The 23,560-nt window shown below is 44.9% G+C and overlaps 1 protein-coding gene across 1 annotated transcript in view; it reads right to left on the reverse strand.

Annotated features, from left to right (window-relative positions):
• Positions 1 to 13,590, reverse strand: part of CAND1 (cullin-associated and neddylation dissociated) — a 102,892-nt gene extending 89,302 nt beyond the window's left edge. The window contains exons 1-3 of the mRNA XM_087400318.1: positions 13,429 to 13,590; positions 13,011 to 13,141; positions 12,731 to 12,900 (exon numbers count right to left, since the gene is read on the reverse strand). Coding sequence (XP_087256444.1) covers positions 12,731 to 12,900; positions 13,011 to 13,046 — 206 coding nt within the window. The 5' untranslated portion in view covers positions 13,047 to 13,141; positions 13,429 to 13,590. The remainder of the gene's footprint in view (positions 1 to 12,730; positions 12,901 to 13,010; positions 13,142 to 13,428) is intronic.
• Between the last annotated feature and the right edge of the window lie 9,970 nt (positions 13,591 to 23,560).

Genomic DNA, 23,560 nt, shown 5'->3' on the forward strand with positions numbered 1-23,560 from the left:
CGTAAAGCCTTACACTCATCATCGTACCAACTATTACAGGGTACGGTTCCAGGGGGTGGTGGGCGGGTGAAGCAGGTGGTGTGGGAAAAAGCGTGAATGGTAGCCTCGTGTAGTGAGCGGGTGACAAGGGCAGCACGATGCTCTAAAAGGGGTATGAAGTCAATATAAGCGAGAAATATATACAGACGGCCAGAGTAAGAAGGTGAGTGATCCCGATCAAAGCATATATCGTGCTAGGTGGAGTAAGCACTGAGTGAGGTGGAAGGTCCTGTGTAAAGGGATGTGGAGATGCTAAAGAAAAGGTATGTATGATCAGCCCCTGCGGGAAGAGGTGCTACAGTGAAGTCAGTAATGCGAGATGTGAAGACGGGATCCCATGATGTAATCAACAACACTGGAGCCCCCCCCATGTGGAAAGCATGTGAAACCACCTGAAGCAAGCCATCTGTCAAGACCATTATAGGTAATGAGATCATGTATCCTACCGAGGTCTAATAGGGCCTGCCCATAAGATGAGAATGGACCTCGCTTATCAGCCGAAACCCGTAGCATACCTGCCTCCTCAAGGTCAATATCTGACAGTAGAGTGGAATCATCTTTGAAGTCAAGAAGTGGTACCTAACAGGCCCTTGTTCTCGCATTGAAGTCCCTCACTAAAAGGACTTCTCCGCGGCTAGAGAAGTCAACGATGGACTGATAAAGGACAGCAAATGGGGATGTCTCATCATCACCTCGGATATCTCTGGCAAAGTGGGAGGTCTCAGGGGAAAAGTAGCAAACTGCGACAAACAAATCCCGGCTGTCCATGTGTCGAATCCGGATCCAAAGAAATCTGGAATGTCTCTCTCTGCTCTACTGAAATGGTCCCCAAAGTGTGAATCTGAAAAGAACTGCAACTCCACCTGAACCTCGAACTCCTCCTGTATCCCTCGTCTCATCTCCATGTATACCCGCTGACTATTGGAAGAGGGCGCTCTAAACTTTGATGTGTCTCTGTATAAAAGACTATGTCGTGGCCTGTATAGGACTCCTTCCATGGATTAGTCTAGACCTTCCACACAAGTGGGGTGTTTCCAAGGACTCCTTCCATGGATTGGTCTAGATTCCATGCATATGTAAATGCTTAGCTTTTTTAAGTTTGTTCCATGTTTCTTTGTTACTGCAAAAATATCCTTCCCTAATCTTACCAATGCAAAAAATTGACCACAAATTCATATTTTGGTACATTGAAGTTTACTAGATGGTGCACAAAGACATAATAATCATCTAAAGTACGCCTTGCCATTTGATTTGATATGTAACATCACCCCGTTTAGACTTGTAAATCAAAAGATATAGGGATGTAAAAATGTTGTCTTTTGAGCCAAAACAGGGAGTGCATTAACGCACTCCCTGTTTTGGCCCAAAAGACAACATTTTCACATTCCTGTATTTTTGCAAGTTGTCAACATTTGATTGCTTTGGCCCAAAAGATGAGTTTTAAACATCCCTACATCTTTTGATTGTCAAATATAAATGGCAGAATGTTACATATCAAATCAAATGACAAGGCATGATTTAGATGAATATCATGCCTTTGGCACCATCTTAAAAAATTGTGTGCATCAGAATATGAATTTTGTGAAATTCTATCCAATTTCTTACACCAAATTTAAAGCAAGGTTTCCCATAATAGGGAGCAAGAAGACAATGTCTATTTTGGCCCAAAAAAAACCAAATTTTAACATCCTCTACCCTTTAATTACACCCTGGGGATAACTCTTCATAAACCCATAAAGCATATGCAAGCAAGCATGTGTTACAACCACCCCTATTCTTTTATTTTTAAATTTTCTTATGTAAATGGTTAAACCCCTGTACGTGTTTACATTTTCAATCTTAAAATTGTGATACTCCTTCATAAATCTACATATATAAATTACATTAAGTCCCCCCACTAAAAAATACCCCTCAATTCACTATAGTACTATGTTACATGTTTTTGAGTGACCCCCCGAGGTAATTGTCAGTCATGATAAATGCTAGCAATACATAAGAGGAGCAGTCATCCAAGCCATTATTGCTTCTGAAGACTACATTAATTCATTTCAGATCCCAAACAAATGCTTCTCAGCCAAAAAAATATTAAAGGTCACAATTTGGGGATGTTGCATGTCATCAATTATACGCTCAGGAGGCTGGTAATCGGGTGCCACTGCCTGATGTCAACTCTATCTCCCCCGTTCTTCATAAGCATCAATCTGGAATCTAGTAACCACTTGTACTAGAGTGGCTCTATCACATGCACCCCTGCACTTGGGTGTAAGATGACAACTGGCTACATCGACAAGTGCAAGTAGATCCCTATTGTAGGTGATTTTGTCATATGTTGTGACCCCATTGTGAGCCCTAGTCCAAGGACAGTCAGGCACGAGCTACAAAGGTCAATCTCCCAGCCTTAGGTCAAGTCAGAATTCAAGTCCATATTCACTAGTACCCTCTGGAACACTAGGTTAGTGGTTTCCATATTAGGGTCTAGCTAGGTCTAAATATAAATCTAGGGTAGGACCCAGAAGGGCCCCCAAGGGCTCAACCAAGCAAATGGGATAGGAGCAACCAAGGTAGGAGCCCAAGAAGGGCCCCCTGAGGCAACTCCAAATGGGCTGGGGGAAGGCAGCTTTTATAGGCTGCCTTTTGCCCCTCTTTAGCAGCCTGGAGGGGTAGATTTGAGGGCCGACCAGCCAACTGGCTGGTCAGCTAGTTTTGGCTGGTTGGGCCAGCCAACCAACCCCCTCCAGCCCCTTATATAAAGGGGGGCTTGCTGCCTTTATTCCTCATCCAGCTCCCGCTCAGTTCAGCCTCCTACACCAGCCCCCAAGCAGCCTCTAGCCCCTCCGAAAATCCCACTGCAGGACAGCAGCAAACTCAGCAGCCCTTTGGTGATTCCAGGAGTGTGCCTATGCAGCACCATAGCCCAGGCTCAAAGGTTGGGGTTCTGTTTCAGCAGCTATCTTTTCCAGTTTTCAGCTCTTTCTCAGCTCTCTTTAGCTCCATATCTCTCAGCTTTCACACAGCTTTCTCAAGCTCCATATCTCTCAGATTTCTACCTACCCTTCACCTCTCTCACTCATGCAGCTCCGCCGCATGCACAAGGACAGCCCAAGCCTTGCAAATCGAGTTGTGGGAAAGGATCTGGTGGCAACATCATGTATCACCGAGACAAGGGTATTTGATGCATGTGGGAGGTCCATGCCCTCTCCAAGTAGGACTGGGAGCTCGGCAGCCAAGTGGCTCACGTACACCGGGTCAAGAGCATAGTCAAATGGATCTGAACACGGGTGGGTGGCGGGAGGGCCCTCCTCATGGATGGCATGGCGGCCGACATACAAAAGGCAAGGTATGAGTGGTCTGCCCTGTGTGGAGGAGGAGGCACAATAAAATCGTGTATCTATGGGGCAAAGGCTAGTGGACCCAACAGATAGTCCATTGTACTTCTCCCCCCGCCATGTGGAAAACAAGTGAGCCCACCAGATGATGCCCATCTCCGAAGCCCGCTATATATGATCAAGTCATGGATAGTCCCCATTGCCTCATGATCCCTAGCTCTGCTGCATCCATCTCTGGTACTATGAGGGAATCCTCATCAAAATCTAGCAGGCCAACCTATCTGTTCCCAGTACGTGTATTGAAGTCACCAAGGAGGAGAGTGTCCCCTGTCTAGAAAGCTCTATGATGTCATCATAAATGGTCTCATATGTACTCATCATGTAGAGAGAGAGAGAGAGAGAGAGAGATGAGATGATCTAGAGAAGATAGCATAGAACACTTGCAATCCACGTGAGGAGAAAAGAAATCCGCACCCAGACACCTACATACTCAAGAAAAAGAACATTGTTGGGGGCGTCGTTATAAAATGACATTTAAAACAAGATGAATTTCATTCATGTGGCCTACCAAGAGAGAGAGAAAAAGAAGGAGAGAGAGAGAGAGAGAGAGAGAGAGAGAGAGAGAGAGAGAGAGAGAAGAAGGAGAAGAGAGAGAGGGGGAGAGGGGGGGAGAAAAAGGTGAATCCTGCCCAAAGTGAGAGAGGGAGAGGAGAGAGAGGGAATGAATGCACCTCCAAAAAAGCACACCCAAATTTGAAAGAGATGCTCTAAAGTCAACACACCAACCAATCAAAGAATTTGGAGGACAAGCAAGGGGGTGCCTCCTTTTCTGAGATGCCAGCATCAGAGCGGAGCACGTGGGAGTAGTTCATCTTCACGATCAATGGTGGAAGAGACCCATGGAGAGAGTTAGAGTTTAGCAGGATTCCTGGCAACCTTCTCTGCTCATTCGGCCAGAGGCGACATGCTGGATTGCTTGAAAGGCTGAATCGCTTCTACATCAAGGATTGGGCACTCCACAGAGGTGGCTCTAGAGAAATTCTAGCAAGCAACATGATATCAAACTACTCTCCGGTAGTCTTACATCTAGAGTAGCCTCGCCGTGGTCTTCCCCAAAAGGGGGTCCGCATTCCAGAGGACCTACTGTAGGATGAGGAGGTTCGGCTGATTATTGCATAGATTTGGTAGGATCCGGAGTCAGTACCCTGCGAGGGCTGGGCTTCGTGGGTGCATTTAGGAGAATGTCTCCAAGCTTTGTGTGTAAGCCTAGAAGCATGCCAAAGAGACATGGAGATACAAGATAAGACGACAAACTAATGAGCTCAGTTATGGCTCTTTTGTGACTTTAGAGTACATCATTCAATAGTACAAGCTGTTAGGTACCCGATAGTGAAATCAGAATTGAATTCTGACCACTTTATATTTTTAGGGTTTTTGGGTGACGTGGCAGCCTTGACATGTGACTATGCCACATGGCAGCTTGTGGGACAAGTGGAGAGCCATGCATGGACCATGGCACTACTTGTCACTGCAGCCCCATGCAGCCCACCAAAATCTGCTGCCAAGTGTCCCTCCTTCAATCCTTGGCTGGGGGGGGGGCTCACCCTAAAAAAGAGGGCCTTCCCCCTCCCATTCTTGGATGAAAAACTCTTTTGTATCCTCTCTCCCTTGATGCAGCAGCCACTCCTCCACCCTTTGGGACCAGCCAACTCCTCTCCAGGCCCTTCTCTCTCTTGCTGCAATCTTTCTCTCTCCTCTGCCAGTCTTTCTCTCTCTACTGTGCAGAAATTCTCTCTCTACAGTTTAGGCTCAAACCCCTGCAGAAATCAGTCGTCTCCTCTCCTCCAAAGCAGCAGCAGTACGTCTCCTCCTTCCCATGCCTGGGAGCAGCCATAACACTCTCTCTCTAAAGCATTACTCCCTAGCAAGTTTTCTCTCTCTAGTGTTCCAGGCCTTCCCATGCAGAAACCAGCCTCTTCTCTGCACTTTTGGAACAGCAGCAGCATCTCTTTCCCATCTGCTAGCCTGGGAGCAGCCATGACACTCTCTTTCTAAAAGCATCACTCCTTTCAGATTCTCTCTCTCTAGCCTACAGGCCTCTTTTCTGAGTTGTTCTCACTCCAGCCTCTTGTTCTCACTCTTCCCATCCAAGGGGGCTGCAAAAGCATCAAAGACTCCATCTCCAAAGGAGTCAAGTCATGAGGGGAATCTGTAATTTCATGTCAGTATTGCTCTCTTTCTAGATAACTAGTCTTGCAACTAATGTTGGATGGAATTGGTGATTGTTGCAGGCTTCTTCCTTGAGGATTGGGATGTCTAGGAGCTGAATCCGTTCTAGTCTCAGCCATGGAGTCATTCTCTCTACTGTTTCTCTCTTTCTACAGTGTTCCTAAGTCTTTCGTCTAGGTCATAGTCATCACTGAGTTCAAAGTTTGAGAGGTGCATTGCACCTTGGTCTTGTATGAAATAAAGTGAGCCTAGATAAGGAGGGGGGGGGCCATCTTATCCCCTCAACCCACGTGTACTGTCAACAAGTTTTGTAAATTTCAATTGTGTATATCTCTTTATTGCTCTTCATATTCAACAAATTGTCAAGATTTGCAAGATCTCTCATGCAATCTCTTCCAGTATGTATCCATGAGCACCTTATAAAATTTTGAATTATCTCCAAGTTGTCAGAAAGCAAGATCTATGGGTCGGTGTTAGAGAGGAAACTTAGCAGTCACACAAAGGCTCCGGGGCAGCGGGCACTAGGACAAGCAGGATTACGGAGACAGCATCTACTCTAGATCACATCCTTACTCTGAGGGTATCATCGAGGAGGCAAGGTCCAGACACCAAAAAGTCACCACATGTTTTGTAGACTTTCGGAAGGCATTCGACACTATCCCACGATCTACAGGAGATGCAAATTCCAGAGACACTGATCTGGGGGGTGATGAGCCTATATGAGTCAGTCTTCATGCCCCACGTGGTCTATCAGATTGGGTCAAGAGTACGATCATGGTGAGGAAAGTTTTTCCTTTTGGAGTACTCTGCACCTTGTCCAATAGCTCCACGAGGCCTCCCGCAGACATTGATACATCTTCCTTTCTTTCTTTCTCTCTTCCTCTATGTGGTGCATACGCATACACCTCACAAAAATGTTTAAAGAATGTCTAGTTGCAATTACACGTCATTAACCGTTGTATGTTACACCTCGCAAAACTATTTAAAGAAGGTCTTGTTGCGATTACACGATCATTAACCGTTGCTTCGGTCCGCAAAACCAGCACCATGGAGCACCAGAGAAGAGAAGAAGAGCAAAAATTCAACTACCAAGAAGACAAAGAAAGTACGCTTCCACCCCCATCACTCAAGAAATGTTAGAGAAGCTCACGGAACATCTTGTCCTAGCTCGAAGAAACTTCATGGCAGCGAGGAGTGACAGAAAAAGCTCAAAGAAAAACAATCTCTGAGAGGAGAAAACCTTGAAGAAGGCAACAAAATCTCATATTTCAAAAAACTGCTCTTGTTGATGCGCAAGGAGCGCAAACAAGAGGTGGCACTTAGATGTGACGAGATGGCCCAAGGCGAGAAGTAGCACAGACTTGACCGGGAAACAATGTTGCTCTAGCACAAACAGATGTTGGCTACTATGCAGGCTAGCATGAGCACAGCCTCTCCATCGGGTTCGACATCAACAAAGGTTACTCCACTCACCCAATCCACGCCGAACTTCACAAAATATGACAATAAGTACTACCACTCAGCTATTTTGCAATTTGTTCACCAATTTGTTGCTCACTTTGCGTTCCAAACGAACAAGACAAAGTCCACCTAGCCACCCCTCATCTGACCGATGAGCAGTTACTTGGCGGCATCATTGGTCCAGTAGTTATACTGATCCGACCTCGCATGTTCCAAGTCTTAAATGGGATACGTTTGTGTCCGACCTCAAAGCTCAATTTCTACCACCTCAGTACCTCCCGAATCTAGAAGACAAGTTTTCTCGTCTAGCCCATAATGGTCTGCCGGTGCTAACTACAGCAATAACGTTATTACCTTGGCCCAACAATTAGGCGTGTACAAGACATGTAAACTAAAGCAGTTCATTAGGGGGTTGTGATTCCACATTTCCTTTCATGTCTGAAACTTTGACCCACTCACCTACGAGTGTGCGCTTACCCTGTCTGAAAATTAAGCAAGCCCAACCAGAATCCATAGTCTTCAGCCCTAGCAAGTAAAGGCCCTCAGCAAAAGAACAATAGCTTACAGAAGAAAGACAAGCAATAGTTGGTTGAAGCTTGAGCCTCGTAGCTAACCAGGGCCCCTCTTCCAAGGTGTGTTGTCCAAGCATCTGCTGAAGACCAACCCACTCTTCAAGAACACAGTTGCAATGCAAACTCAAGCCTTTGTGACCAGCCATGCCCACTACAGTTGGCGATGTCAAATAGCGCTCAACGACCAGACAGCCTTGTCCAATCAGCTCGCGACCATGGAGCTGGCCTTTACGTCAAGCCTGCCCCTCATGAAACAGTTCACGGGCAAGGCAAAAGCTTTGTGAGCAGCCTGGCTTCCATGCTCAGATCGCAACCTCCATCCAAGCCCTTGTGGGCAGTCCGTGCTCCAATGAACCAATCCCAACCAGCTAGCGAGCCCTCCCTCTATATATGGAATCGCAACCTCATGAAACCGCCGTTAGACCGCCAGAGTTCCTTTTCTTTGCCCATGCGATGTGATCCAGACAGTCCCAGAACCTCCTTGCCTTTTCCACTTGCATGCACATAAGGCTTTTTGGAATTAGGAGGTTCTACATGGCAATCCACGATTTAATTTGCCCTTGCCCCCTCTTTGGACCACGCCAAAAGCCCAAGCAATTAATACTAAGGGCCCTTTGGCACTTAAATTCTCCAAAGTATTGCCCACATAGCCAAGGTTAGCCACTCGCAAATTTCACAATCAACAATTTATGCCCTCGTGACACCAATGAACAAGATATTGCATCCACTTCTATTCTGATATGTGCTGTTTCTTTGATGAATATCCTCATTTACAGCAAGGGTAAAAAGGAGCACATTGAGCGTGTCAAACATGTGTTGGAAATGCGTGAGGGATCAGCTGCAGCCATGCAATCCCACCCAGTTGAGAGTATCGTTCATTCTACAAATTATTCATATGCCCCTTGTGAAAAGGGCAGCTTCTCTCATAGATCTCTTTAAGAAAGATGCCTTTTCACATAACCTAAAATGGCTACCTCTTATTGCTGTTGCCTACCATTGCAGCAATCCAAACAACCCTACTGAGTGCCTCCAAACATCCCCTTTATGCTCTTTGAAATTGCAACAATTAATATCCCAGTTCCATAGTTGCCTGTAACGCCATTTCGGGAGAACGCTGTTTCGGAAACCTTTTGTTTTTAATTTATTTGTTCACTCTCTTTTTTTTTTGGGCAGCTGGCTGCTTTTTTTTCCTAACATGATTCATGATCATGGATGCTACCATGAATATGTCACATGGTTCATGAATCAGGATAATAGTAGACACCGACTGTTGAATCATCATTCATGTATATATACCTAGATGAATCCAGGAGCATTCCCAAACTCATCCTCCAAAAACACAACATAGTGCAGTTTCAATCTGACGATAGTCACTCATAAGATTGAAAACCATAAACTCCATTACGCATAGCAGGGACTAGCTACTATGACATCCCCACTAACGTCATCAGCGCCCAACAATGGGTGTAGACTATAGTATAAAAATATAGATCATAGAATCATAGATGCTGCATAAATCATGACTTACTTAATGCTAAATAGCATAATTCATCATTTTAAGCACTATATTGATAATTATATTATGTATAAATAATTTATTTTTATACATAAATTCTTGTGATGTCTCCACTCCGAGCAATCCACGTCACAACTATGGCTATCGATCAATGCATCCTCACACTCTGGATCTGCTAGCCTTCTTCAATGCCTAAAATGAACATGGTACTCCACTTCTTCAATCTTCAATTCGGGATGCTCAAAGCAACCACTAAAAATAGCTCCTCCTCCACCATATTCTTCTTCCTTGGACTGGTTGTTCATAGAGGCATCCGTGGCATCTCGTATTGCTTATTCCCAACTTTAGTGAGAAGGGACTGTTCAATGGGAGCTAACTAGTTTGGAAGATAAAGATAGGGAGTTACATCGAGGCAAGAGCACTCTAGAAGAACTACTGGTGTTGAGACCAAAGCCCGTGGACCAGAAGGTTGCACAGGTTCTCTCCGCAATGGAAAGGTTCAAGGTTCATCATGACACATAGAACCTCTGTGGCATGATCGTGAAGGCTGCAAATGAAACGAAGGTCAAAGATTAGGTGCTCACCAATGCTTAAGTACTATCAAGGATCATCAAGACAATGTGGCATAGATAGTTACACTCGAGAATCAGTTGTAACGCTAACACTGAGTGAGGGAGAATCTGTCAATGACCATCTGGACAAGGTAAAGATTCTCCAAGATCAACGTGAAGCAATTGGCCAAAAGATTCACTTTAGATGTTGACAGCAATCAACTAGATGTTGGTAGCCATGCTATTCGTCAACAAGTTTCTATGCAACTTCAATGGGCTGGTGACTGCAATGACGACTTGAGAAAGGTCGACGCCTTTGACCTTTGAGGAGGTTTTGTTGGAAAACACACCTCTAAGCACGTGTCTCTGAACTAGACACCATGTACAGAACCAACAACCTTGTATCACTAACAGAGAATACAAATCATCCTAACACGGGCAATGTGCCAAGATACTACAACCACTTAATCACACTTCAGCAGGTGCACACAAGTACATAGAAGACACTTCAAAACCAAGAGAGAAAGAAAAAGAAAGTTTATTATAAGTCTTCGGAAGACCAATGGGTCTATGAGACTGAAAAACCTGATACAATGAGCTGTGGTAGTGGAGCTACTAAACGAGCATCCATACCAATGCAAAATGCAAAAAAATGCAAACTGGCAGTACTAAGTCCTAAGTACAACATAGTCATATCCCGACTATATATATCCATCTCAGCATCATCATCGGCATCACCATAACCATCATCATCATCATCATTATCATCGTCAGCAACAAGACATCAAGATGTATGAGGCTGTGGAAGTGGAGGCATGAGGTCAGCAATAGAACGCTGTCGCCCCCTCAAGGGTGCAGTCTTGGTACGTCTTCTCGTCCTAGCTCTACGTCTAACCAAGGCCACTGTGACCCCCGTCGGTCGGGCTCCGACTCTAAACAAGGAGGGGATTTCCCCAAGTGTGATCTGTGAGTCAACCCTCTGTGAGATTACAGCCAGAAAATTTCATATATAGATGTAGAAACAAAGTACAAAATCTGTCCCAAATATGTACCAACACCTGAGCATATGCTGGCTGAGGTACGCACCCTAAATGGCACCGTATGCTGGACCACCTTCTGCAAACTCCTCCTGAACTGTTGTGTGCCTTTGTATGGGGTTCAATAGCTGCTATAAGTTAAGCCCTCTAATGCTGCACTCATGCACTCCCAATTGCTCTCCAACCCTATGTTGTTCTGCACACTAGAGTGCCCTAGAATGAGCACTGACAAAGCTAATTTGTTCCCCCTGAGGCAGACATTTATAGGAGCTCAAGTGCTAAGACTAGCATCTGCCAACTTAGTCTGTAGTGGGGCTGACCAGCAACCTACTGCTCCCTTTTTGCTTGCTTGCTTGTGTGCTTGGGCTTTAACTTTCAATAAATTACTGCCTAGCCTATATAAGGCCCTATTTGTGTTAGATATCAATGCTCCACTCTCGTGTAACTACGCGGGAACCAGCTAACTCTACTTGTAAGCCCCCCATAGGAGGAGAAGGCATTTGAGTAGCTCGGTTATCCGGTAGGTCCTAGCTTGGACACCAGATGGGGGCCATGTGTGGCCTGATGGGCTTCAGATAGAGTTGGCACACTGCCAACTACATGCAAGTGCGGGAAGGCATCCCATGACTCACCGCACTGAGGGTAGACGGAGCATTTCTCGGGGCAGCACACTCTCAAGTTGCGAGGCCCATTTGGAGCCCCAAATGATCCCGGATGGCTCTGGGCCGAACGGTCTCCGTAGGTCAGTTGCTCTATTTTACGCCACAGTTCTATCGTGTGGTCGGGACCGACCCCCAGTCGACCGTTTTGGACGGACTCGGTCGGTCACCTAATTGGGTCTAACCGACTACGACTGGTGGCTATATAAGAGCAAGCCCGTGAAGCCCATCATTATCATTGGCTACAGCAACCCTGATTCCTTAGCATCCAACCTTCGTCCTCTACTGTTTCCAGCACGCCATCAAAGCTTCTCACACAGGAGCACACGGCTGGGAGGCAGCGCCAGCTATTGTCACAGTTCTACAATAATCAATCTCCATACTATCTGCTTTTCTCTCTTGCACACGAGATCCTGTTATCTGTTGAGCACAGACGTTGTATTGTTTTCTTACAATTTGCTATGCCTTTTGCTAGGTGTTTTCCCCAGCCCACACACTGGGCTCATAAACAGCCCCAAACCAGGGTCTAATGCCAGTCCATTGTGCTGATCTGGGTGTCCATGTGGCTGCCCTAAACCTAAAACAAGGACAGAAGTATGCTGCCCCTATGGCAGCCTGCTTGCACGACCACATAGCAGACCCATGCTGTCCTCCTACATATATGCCCATGTGGATCCCAGCACCACCAGCCAGTGGCACTACAAATGCAAGTCATGAGGATGCCAGAATCTTCAAGATACCCTGGCACCAACAAGTCCTAACCACAGACCTAATACCTCCTCGAAGTACTTAATAGATCTCTTTACCATGTGAGCAAGGCTCAAATGGTAAGCATGAGCACATTAGCATGAGAGTCAGCAATGACAAGAGGAATAGCTCCATTCAATAGATAAAGGAACATGTCTTGCAAATGTGAGCCTCGTGTACAAACGTGGTAAACATGAGCACATTAACATGAAGTGCAATTACAGCCTCTCTCATTATATGTTTTTTTGTAGCGTTCAGAGTTTGTTGGAAGCTGTATAGCACAGATCCTGAAGCAAAGGAGGAAGTTCTTAGAAACGTAGTATAAACAAAGTTAGTGATATAATTGTATCATCAATTTACAGTGCTATGAAGGGTGCAGCAAGATATTAATGACTGCAGTTATATAGATCCTATTGGGTCTCCCAAAGACCTATACACATCAATTACAACACATCAATCCATTGTAATTCAAAACGGATCGGGACTGTTTCAAGTATATTGGACCTTAGAGACTCATTTCTAGGCAAAGAAATCAAGACTGGTCTCCAACCAATATATTAAACAAGCACTTGGATCAAAGTCATAAAACTAACCACTTCACAGCAATTCCAGAGATATCTCCGGATGCATCATCAAGCTGTTGAAGGACAATTTGGGAGACTTTTCGCTCAATATCGGCATCTGCCTTGAACGCGTCTTTCTGCAACTCGTTCAAAAGGTCAGATGTGGCCATGTACCGGTAATCTTTGTCCTTTGAAGCAATCTGCGCACGAATCGTTGACATTTAGTTACCACTTGACAAATGCATTATTAGAGAGTGCGGGGTCTGTGCGTGCGAAAGGGGTAGAATGCACGAGATGCTGGACAGCTCACTTTCTCAAGAATAAGACCAACTGCCAAGCTTGCCATCGTGATAGACTTAACCTCCCTTGATCTACTGTATCAACGTGTCTAGGTCAGTCGCTTGCCACCCAGTCGTGCTGTTGCAACATGGACTAGCTTTCCTGCAATCCCGCACAGTAAAGAATAGAGCGATTGACCCACATTAAAAGCAGGACATTCGAAAGCATCTAAACACGATCGAGATGGAAGCTTAGGCACCCAAAAGACGGGTGTTGGCGTTGAACGCTGAAGCGACGGATTAAAATCACGAGATATAACGTGGCAGTCCTTGCAAGGTGAGCCGACGAGCAGCTCAGGGGTAAATCGGGAGAGCGTTGAGTGGACTGAGTGAAAGAAAAAGCAGGGAAGCCAGCAAGGAAAGGGCTAGGGGAAGGGCAGAAAAGCATACCTGAAGGTGAGCAGAAGCTAGAGAGGTGATTGAAGGCAGGCGATCGCAATGGAGGCAGCCTGCAAGCTTCGATCGTTACCCCCACAAAGACGTTCAAGCTGTCTGCGTTACTATAAAAGAGTGATGAAGAGTGAAGACCTTGGCTATATATGCTATACAATTTTCCTTAAAACGTTTGCTTTTAAAACCCCCCCGGGCAATGAAGAGGAACGGGGTGTCTAATATTTGTCTATAAATGTGTTTTCTAGTAATTACAGGTTTGTGGACGTCTCTGTGAACCTTTCTCCTTGGGTTCGTCGGACCTTCGGTGAGCTTCTGCTCCCTTTACATTTTGGATGTTTTGACCTTTCTCCGTGGGTTTGGGTGTGTTGCGCTTCTGCTCCCTTTCAATGCAAATGTTATACTTTTTTTAAAAAAATAGGGAGAAATGGGTGCAAATTTGAAAAGGGTATACAAGAGAGAGAGAGAGAGAGAGAGAGAGAGAAGAGGAGACATAAGCAATGTCATTCAACTAGAGATGATCCACATTTTATTTTATTTTATGGCTTCATTTATTAGGGTTTACAAACTTTGAGGTTTTCAAAATATTACTTTGCAAAAAATGAGGTTTTTGTGTGACCGAGAGCAAAGTGTTGCAAGGATGCACCAAATCTCCATGTAGTAGCAAATGGCATGTGATTGATTGCCCAAAAAGTTGCTCTCAAGGATTAGTCCATAAATTGCATGCCCTAACAAGGTTCATGCTCACGATACCTTGTTTGTGAAGACCTAATGCTAAAATTGTGTGCACCTCCACTTAGTATTGTCACATCTTCATGCTTACATGTCATGAGAACTAAGCCTTTGCCAACCTCTCCACGGCTTTCTATAGTTGAAAAGATGAAATTTGCCAAGAGGAAGGCCCAAAGTTACTAATTCACCTTTTATTATCTGTAAGAAAGAGTGTCATGGTGTGCGCAATGAATGGAAAGATCTCGCCCATGATAAATTGTGTGGAATTGCCCATATCAGTAAATAACATGTTATGTTATGCCCATAGGTGCTATGGATGAATGGGTGAACATTGGGAGAACTTGGCGTTGGGCAGTTAACTACTGCCAAATCAATTTGCGAGAACGTACAACGACATTAACAAACGATGGTTGCACCTCAGTCATTTCAATCGGCATAGGGACATCGGGCCTGGTTCTTCCTGTGATCCATGTGACCAACAATGTGCCAGTCGCATCAATGCACATGATAGTCATGAGTCTCTTATGCATAGCAAAAGCTTCCCCATATACCTCTATTAACATCACAATGGTAGCAATATCCTTGTTGCATGATGATCCCCTCGCAAAACCAAAAGGAAGGATCAACAGATCGACATCACCTTCGTTGACACCATCAACGGCTCCTACACCAAAAGAGAAAGGACCCCACTAGGTTTCCAAAGGTACACCTCTACCATCAACTCTACAGCCTAGCAAGGTCAATCATCGCGCAGCTTCGCTTTCCCCTTTACTTCCTATACCAATGGGAATACAAGCTGCTAAGTCGAAGAAATCGATCAAGGAGACACAAGACAATAAGTAAAAAAAGAAAGTACCATACCAGGTGGATCCTTAAGTGGTTGCTACTATAGGCCCAAGGCTTCTACGATGGCAATGACTACATTTGGGTGCCTAAGTTCCTACCTACAACAATTTTGCCCCCTTGTAAGTATCATACTAATAGCTAGCAGCCTTTAGCATCAATCACAAGCAAGACAACAGTAGTAGTAGTAGTAGTAGTAGTGGTAGTGGTAGTGGTAGTGGTAGTGGTAGTGGTAGTGGTAGTGGTAGTGGTAGTAGTAGTAGTAGTAGTAGTAGTGAGAGAGAAAGAAAAGAAAGAAAGATATGTTAACGTCCATGGGAGGTCTCACGGGCCTATGGGTCAAAATACACAGAAAAGCAAACTCATACAAGCCTCCGTGGGCTGAAGCAAAGGGTACGCTAGGACCCTTGCTGAGTATTAATCTATGCTAACATAATCATAATCATAGAGGAAAAAAAGTCAATTACCATATCAATCAATCAATCTATCCAGGTGCTTGGATGAAACCGAAGCCTAGTACAATGATGGCTCTCTAGTGGGCTGCGAAGATGTCTGGTATCTGTGTCTATCAAGCTATCTTGCACTGCGGTCGGGGGGTCGGTCTCCTCGCTCTCTGGACTCTCTGGGCTACATCTAGGGTGACCCCTCATCTCTGTCGGTCTCCCCTGAGGAAAGTTGTGATAGGTCGGACCTCAATAGAGTGTATCCTAGGGGCTCTCTGTCGCACATGTAGCCTCTGCGCCCCTCTCTCGATGGTACTATGTCGGCTGCTCATCCAAACTACTCTCATGTCGGCTAGTTCCTTCTCCTCCACTCCCCTATGTCCGGGGGTTGACTCAAATGTATCGAAGTCTATGACGTGTTGCAGTGCCCAGTCACCCTCTATCTCTTGTAATGGTCTAACCATCCCCTGCTGCTCTCTGATATGTCATAGAAGCATCTCCCTGTGTTGTTGCATCTCCAACAGATAAAGCCCGATATAGACTTGGTCATGGAAATCAGTCTCGTGACAAAGGACCGAAGCCACTCCCTTTTGGTAGAGATAGTGGTAGCGTCCCCAAATCTCGTAGTAGGCTAGACAAACACAAAGAAAATGCTCCTCTATCTCAACCACCCCTGATGTACATAGTGTGTAGACCCGCTGCTCTCTGGGTATACCCGTTGCTCTCCCTGCCTCGATCCTCAGCTAGTGGGACGAAACCCGCATCTAACCAATCGCAATCCTTAGTGCATGGGAGACTCCTCTATCCTCGGGATACTACGATCTGATAATGAATCCGTCCTCTGATACTCTCAAGAAGTGGTCGCGATAAAACTGGGTGGGGGAGCTCCTAATCCTCCCCCCAAGTTCGGGATGTGTGAAGCTGGAGGAGGTCTAATCGTATGATGTAGTTGATCTCATCTCATGGGATTGACTCAAGAGCTGTACTAAAAGGGGGGAAGCATGTCCATTTGGATACTGTGCCTAGCAAGCCATGTGGATATGCATGCATACCATGTGTCTACCCTACTCTCTTCGAGTCGTCTGGATGACTCTAGGGCCAACCTCGCAAGTCTCCAAAGGGGTAAGTCCCAGACTCTGTGGATGAAAGTCACTGTCCGAAAGATTGCATCAACCTGGAGAGGTGTCATGGTGAACTCTGCCTATACTATCTCATGTGGAACTAAGGGCTTACATCAGATCATCCTGGATCCCATCGTCACTTGTAGCTACTCGAAGCTCCTCCAGTCTATCCTTAAAATATCGCACCCCTAGAAGGGTGCTACATACATGATAGTCGACCGCACTAGTGTGTCGAAAAGCTAGCCCTTCATCGGTGGATCATCGAACTGTGCCTAGAAACACTACCGCTCTAGTCTAGCCAAAACACTACGCCCTCATGTGAGTCATGCCTAGGCTGCATGTTTCATCGTGAAGACCGGGTCCTGTGAAGACTGCACACAAATATGTGTATGACTGCACTATCTCCAATGGTTCACCACGATAAGTGAAAGTAATTCAATTAGTCACTACTCGTGAGGTGTTAAAGATCATAACCTTAGTTTTCCCAAGGTTGACCATCAGATCTCTCTCTCTCTCTCTCTCTCTCTCTCTCTCTCTGTGCAAAACACCTCTAAACTAGATCTCTTTGTAGCCCCTCCATTGAAGATGATATAAGGACTATATCGTCAGCATATAACAATAATTGTATGAGGAGATCCCCTAGTAATGAGCCCTCGCCACCTAGGCGATCTATGAAAGATGTGATCTCATCAATGTAGAGTCCAAAGAGAGTCACTGAGAGAGGGTAGCCCTGCTTCACCCCAATGGTGATCAAACCGCTTGGGGCACGAACCCTGCCTCTGACTGACTCATATAAGCTCATCACAATCCAAATCAGCATCCCTAGGATCTACATCTCTTGTAGTCTCCTAATCATGCGAGATCGTGGAACAATGTTGAAGGCCTTTCAAAAATCTACAAAGCATGTGTAGACTCTCTGATGTGTAGACCTCACCTCCTTAATGATAGCCCTCAGAGTGAAAATGTGGTCTAGAGTAGAGTGATGCCTCCTGAATCCTACGTGCCCTAGTGTTCATTGCCCTCGTGCCTCTGTATGATCTAATCTCTCTCTCTAGTACTGATCCATAGATCTTGGCCAGTGTGTGGCCAATCATGAGGGTGTGATAGTTCCCGGTGTCCATGAGGTCTCATGCTTTGTGTATCGATACGATAGTAGTGGTACTCCATGCTGGTGGGAAGCCATGACAAACTGCAAACATATGTGCAAGGATCGGTGCTAGCACCCCCTACCCATGTGCAAAGTGCTCTGTCCGAAGGCCTTCATGATCCTGTGCTTTCCGGCTATAGACCCGACGAAGTGCAGCCCGCACATTCTACATAGTGATTAGATGACAGGTAGTGGGCTTGGGCATAGCTGACATGTCTGGCACTGTCTGCCTCAGGACATCATATAAGGAGCATGCATAAGTGTGCCACATGCTGGGGGTGGGTGGCTTCCCCTCCACGAGGAATCCTGGTTGGGTCTCTGCAAAATGATCTAATGATCTCATCCATCCTATGTATGAGTAAGGCTTGTCTCTTGCAGCGTGTCAACCATTGAAAGACCTTGTGTGCCTCATGTGACATCAACTGACCCAAGGCTCTCGCTCCCATGTGAGGTGGGCTCGCATCTCACTGCACTCATCATCAAACCAGGGGTTTTGAGGCATATTCCCATCTCATCCACGTGAAGATCGGGTCATAGGAAAGGATCTGGTGGCAGCATCCTGTATCACTATGACAAGGGTAGCTGAGGCGTGGGCGAGGTCTAAATCAGCCTCCAATAAGACCGGAAGCTCCCTAGCTAAGTGTCACACATACACTGGATTAAGGGCACGGTCAAAGTGGATCTGGCTACGAGTAGTGGTAGGAACTCTCCCTGTCCCTAGTGTAGTAGCAAGAACATCAAAGGCCAGATATGAGTGGTCGGCTCCAAGTGGGGGGGTATGGTGAGGTCATGTATCCGTGAGACAAAAGCCAATGGGCCTAGTAGGTAGTCCACTATGCTAGTCCCGCCTCCATGTGTGAAGCATGTGAATCCCTCAGATGATGGCCATCTCTGAAGGCCATTGTAGATGATGAGGTCATGGACAGCAGCTCCCAACTCAAGCATGTGTCACCTGTATGTTGTCACATGTGAAGTATCTGCAAAAATTCTCTGAATCCCAAGTTCTACTGCATCTAACTCTGGCATCATGTGGGGATCTCTCTCATATGTGAAGTCAAGTAAGCCCACTTGCCTGTCCCTCGTCCTTACATTGAAATCCCCCAGAAGGAGGGTGTCTCCTTGTCTGGAGAACTCTATGGTGTATCATCTCTTAAGGGTTGTGCCCCTCTGTATTGACATCATGGGCATATGATGACGTGTGTGGAGGAAAATAGCATACTGCAATGAAGATCGGTCAGGCATCTAGTAGCTGCACTCGTATTGACATGTGATGTGCATGTTCCTCTCTCTGTACCACAGATATGAGTGGTCTCAAGTGTGTTTTGAAAAGGATAGAGCCTCATACTCTAGTATCTCTCCTCATTTCTCTCCTATGAGTAGACTCCCAGGTGTACCCTGTCACTGTGGTGGGTAGCCCTCTCTCTGGGCTCTCATGTGTCTTAGTGTAGAAGATGATGTCTCTGCCTCTGCATGTCTCCGAGAAGCCACCTGGGTCAAACCAAAGTGTACCATTAATATTCAATAGAGCCATCCTCAGCTTGTTTTGTGCACTCCTCTCTCCGCTCTGACACCATCATAGTTCACCCTCTTCCTTCTCCCCTTCTCCCTTGTCACCTTTATAAACTCTTTCTTGAATAATCAATTTGCCATCCCTGTAGGTAGCCCATTTCTCTGCATCTCTTGTTGCCATGACCTGTATCATCCCTTCTCTCCGTTGTTCCTGCTGCAACAGCGTGAGATCGTCATCCAAATATATTCTGGTTCCTTTTAGGGTTGCGCTCATGCTCATGAGAGTGGACCTATCCATAGCTGTTCGTAGTTTCATTACAAGTGGTCTTGTTGGAGCTTCAACTTTACCAACCCTCCATGCTGTCTCGCATGTAAGGTTGACTCCCATTTTGGTGAACAAGGTCTTGGCATCGGACGTAGGGGTGTCTCCAACTGTTAGGCCTCTGACTAGGACATTCAAGGCCTTGCTGCTCCTCCTTTTCTCTTCCTCCAAGGCTTTAGAGATGATCTCTTTCTTGGGGGCTACTGCACCCTTCTTAACCACATTCTTCCATTCTAGTATATCTACGTTACCTTTAGTGATTTGCTGTGTGAACTCAGCATGCTTCCCTTGTATGGTCGTCTGTAGCATTGCCATCTCCTTCTTAAGCATCTCATTCTTGGCTCTCATCTCTTCCATTGCCTTGCACATACCTTTTCGTATCCTCTGCATATCCCTCAATTGGTATAATTCTGTCCCCATGGCCTGCATTTTGTCTTTCAGGTTGACCTTCTCATCTTCCCATGTCTCCTTCACCTTTTCTTATTCGTCCTTCTTCCCTTTCTCCTTTCGCCATTCTTCTTGCATACGCCCCCCTTGCTTCTTGATTTCATTTAGGGTCTTGTCAATATGTGTTTCCTGCCATCAATGCCACATTAGTGATCCCGAGGCTATCGACCTTTTCGACCAAGGCCAAGAAAATTTTGCTGAGGTGGGTCAATATCTCGAAGGTATTCTTGGGGGGTGATCCTGCCATCTTGCCATGTACACTTGCATTGCACTTTCAAGAGCCTTAACATAGCTCCATGTCGTCATGTTTCGACAGTTGATTTGCTGGTCTTTTTTGCCCTGACCTTTGAGTTTCTTTTTGCAGTTTGTTGATGGAGTGGAGGTAGCAGCTCACGGGGGGCCTGGGGCACCTTCTTGAGAGAGAGTAGAGAAAAGGTGGAGGAAATAAATAAAAAGTGGAGAAATAGGTAGAGGATTCCAAGGGAAAGAAATAGAAAGTGGGGTTGTGGACCAATCATAAAATTTAGACTTTCACAAAAAGAAAACTCTGAATTTTGGCTTTCATGGAACACACACCAGTCACTATATCCTTCCCCCCTAGGGCAGGCCAAAAAGAGAAATCGGAGGATCTAGACCACTCCTTAGAGGGGTTTTAAATTCTCTATTGGCTTGAGAACTACAATGCATATGCATCATCAGAGAATAATGCCGATACTCCTATAGATGAAGCATGCACTTCTAAAAGCAGTGCCACGAATTAGCAAATTAGAGTATCTTGCTGTATCAAATAGAAAGCTCTCCAACATCAAATCACTAGTAAACATTGTGCTTAGGGCTAGAATCCAGATACTCGATGCTGCACAACATATGTGCAAGAGTTTCCTTAAGTGCAGCAACAGAGAGATACTCTGAACCTTTGTTGTACAAAGAGACCACTATGATTCTACAAGTTTAGGAATTAAATTGTCTTGATAGCTTGATACAACTAAGCAATGTCATACAACTAGTGATGTTCAATGGCTTTGTTTATTAGGGTTTACAAACTTTGAGGTTTTTCATAATATTTATTTGCAAAAAATGAGGCTTTTGTGTGATCGATAGCAAAGTGTTGCAAGGATGCACTGATCTCCACATAGTAGCAAATGGCATGTGATTGATTTCCCAAAAATTTGCTCTCAGAGTCCAAATGGAATCACATTTTACCTCTTTTGGGCTTGCTACACCAGCAAAGGTGTTTGGTGAATGCTTTAAAGGTGGTTGGCTTGTGCATCCATCTTTGTTCCAATAAGGTGGAAAGTTATCCTACTAGGGGATAAAGCCCAAATGGATGATGTCCAAGTGGAAGCTTGGCAGTTAATTGGGTTGTCACGGTTCAATTCCTTTAGAAATTAGAAACCTAGTGGCTTTTCACAAAGTTGAGTTCCATTAAATCTCCACTTTCATATTTGTAGGAAGATTCAGAGTTCTTTGTTTTTCATTGGGAAGAGGAATGACATTCCACTTAGGGTTGCTAAGGCTTTAAGCACAACTATGTAATTTGCCACTCGAAGAGTTTTCACTAGGTTCACATCTAGATCTTAATGTTGATAGCTATATCATAACTACTCAAAAATACTTTCTTCCATGTAGCCATGTCACATGCTTTATAATGCTCATATTCCTTGGATCACAAAGCATGTGGACAATTCACATGCTTTTAGTTGCAAGTTTATGCTGATGTATTACCTTTGTAAGTTCAACAAGGCAACTAGGTGGAATTTTGAAATGAAGCACAACTATACAAGGATGAGAATTGGAAGCAAATTGATTGACACATCTCAATCAATGCCAATGGATAATTCTCCAAGCTTAATTACTATGAAGGAAACCATAAAGGGTTCAAATGATGATCAAGGACATCAAGTGTAGTAACAACACTTGACAAAAAACTATTCAAATTTGATATGAACCAGATGGTGAAATGCAAGAAAACACAAAACCATATCAAAGATAGACCAATGAGGGATAAGAGCCATTGGGACTAGTGAATTGTTTTGCTGCTTGCTCTCCCATGCTTTGTTTAATTCACATTGTTGTTGAGATTGGGCACACTTGATTCGCTTCATATTCATTTGTTGTTGCTTTGTTCTTACTTCCTTAGCTCTACTCCTTTTCACCTTTATGATATCAAGAATCAAAACTATAGTTGGGCTCTTTGAGGCTTGCTAAGGAGTCGTCCACCCCTTGTCCACCCTCTTTCCCAAACATGGAGGATTGGTTTGAGAGCTTCCTTCTGTGTCATTTCATGTGCAATGTCCTGTTGTGCATGAAATCACTCCTCAGAGATACTCTTCACCTCAAGCACTTGGTAGATTTTAAATTCCAATATTTGCAAAACAGGAGAAGAATTGAGGATGGAGAGGAACAAGGCCATTTCTTTTGCTACATGTAATCCAAGACTCTTTGAGGCAACCTTGCTGATGAATCAAGTAGAAGCAGAGTTCTCAATCTCCCTACTAAAGGCTTATGTATTAAAGGACCAACAACATTATTTGAGGTACCTCCTATGGATTCAATTTTAGAATGATACTTCAAGGGGTACCTTGCTGAGATGAATGCCTTCTACAAGAGGTTGTGGCTTGCTCGACTATCTACCAGGCTTGTATTTGGCATCTAGTACTTGTTGAGCTTGACTATCTACTAGGCTTATATTTGGCATGTTGCACCTCTATTGATTCTAGCTCTATCCCAAATTGAGATGGAGTAATACTTGTCTACTTGGTATCAATGGAGTTATCAATTACATAATCACTTTCATTAGGTACTACCAATCCTATGGTGTAAAAAGGTGTAATGGAGTTAGGTTGATCATTGTAAAGGTATAGAATTTGAGTTCCTTTAACGGTTGGTAGATCTATTGTGGCCACTATATGCATCCAAACTTAGTAAGTCTACTAGCTCAGGTAATGGAGAACACCAAGTATCTTTAGGACATATCCTATTGTCCTCTTACTTATATGCTTGAACACATTCACTCATGGGATGTGCCTTCCATGTTTTTAAGTCCACTCCAATGATTTGTCTCCTTTCCTCAAATAAATGTCATTAAACCACCAGTCATGGACTAATCGTGCAATTCACATGAACGGTCTACCCAAGATGCTGTCATATGAGTTTGGCTTATGAATATTCATACAAAGGATACTTGATAGGTAAATCCAAAAGTTTTGATCTTGAGATCTTTCACGATTCCAATCGGCCGTGCCGTTGCACCATCAGTGAGCTTCGCCACCATGGGAGGGAGCCAATGGTTGGCAAAAAAATATAAGGTCTATGCCACATGCACCATGTTCTCCCTTAGGACTTGCCTTCAAGACTCAGTGGTGGCAGCCCAATCTTGATGATGATCTTGGGTTAGCATTGGATGAAGAAGAAATGGTTTAGTAGGTTGTGTAGAGGCAAGGGAGGCAATGGCAGTGTAATGGTGGTGGTTTGAGTTGTACCCCCGCTCTGCTACTCAATTTTTTGCTTGACTCGATTCTGTGAGGGCTAGCCTGGTATTGTCCTTGTCTACTTCTTCAACCTCCCT

The sequence above is a fragment of the Dipteris shenzhenensis genome, chromosome 29 (genome assembly GCF_047967505.1).
Source record: "Dipteris shenzhenensis isolate YYH24624 ecotype China chromosome 29, Dip_SZ_1.0, whole genome shotgun sequence".
NCBI lineage: Eukaryota > Viridiplantae > Streptophyta > Polypodiopsida > Gleicheniales > Dipteridaceae > Dipteris > Dipteris shenzhenensis.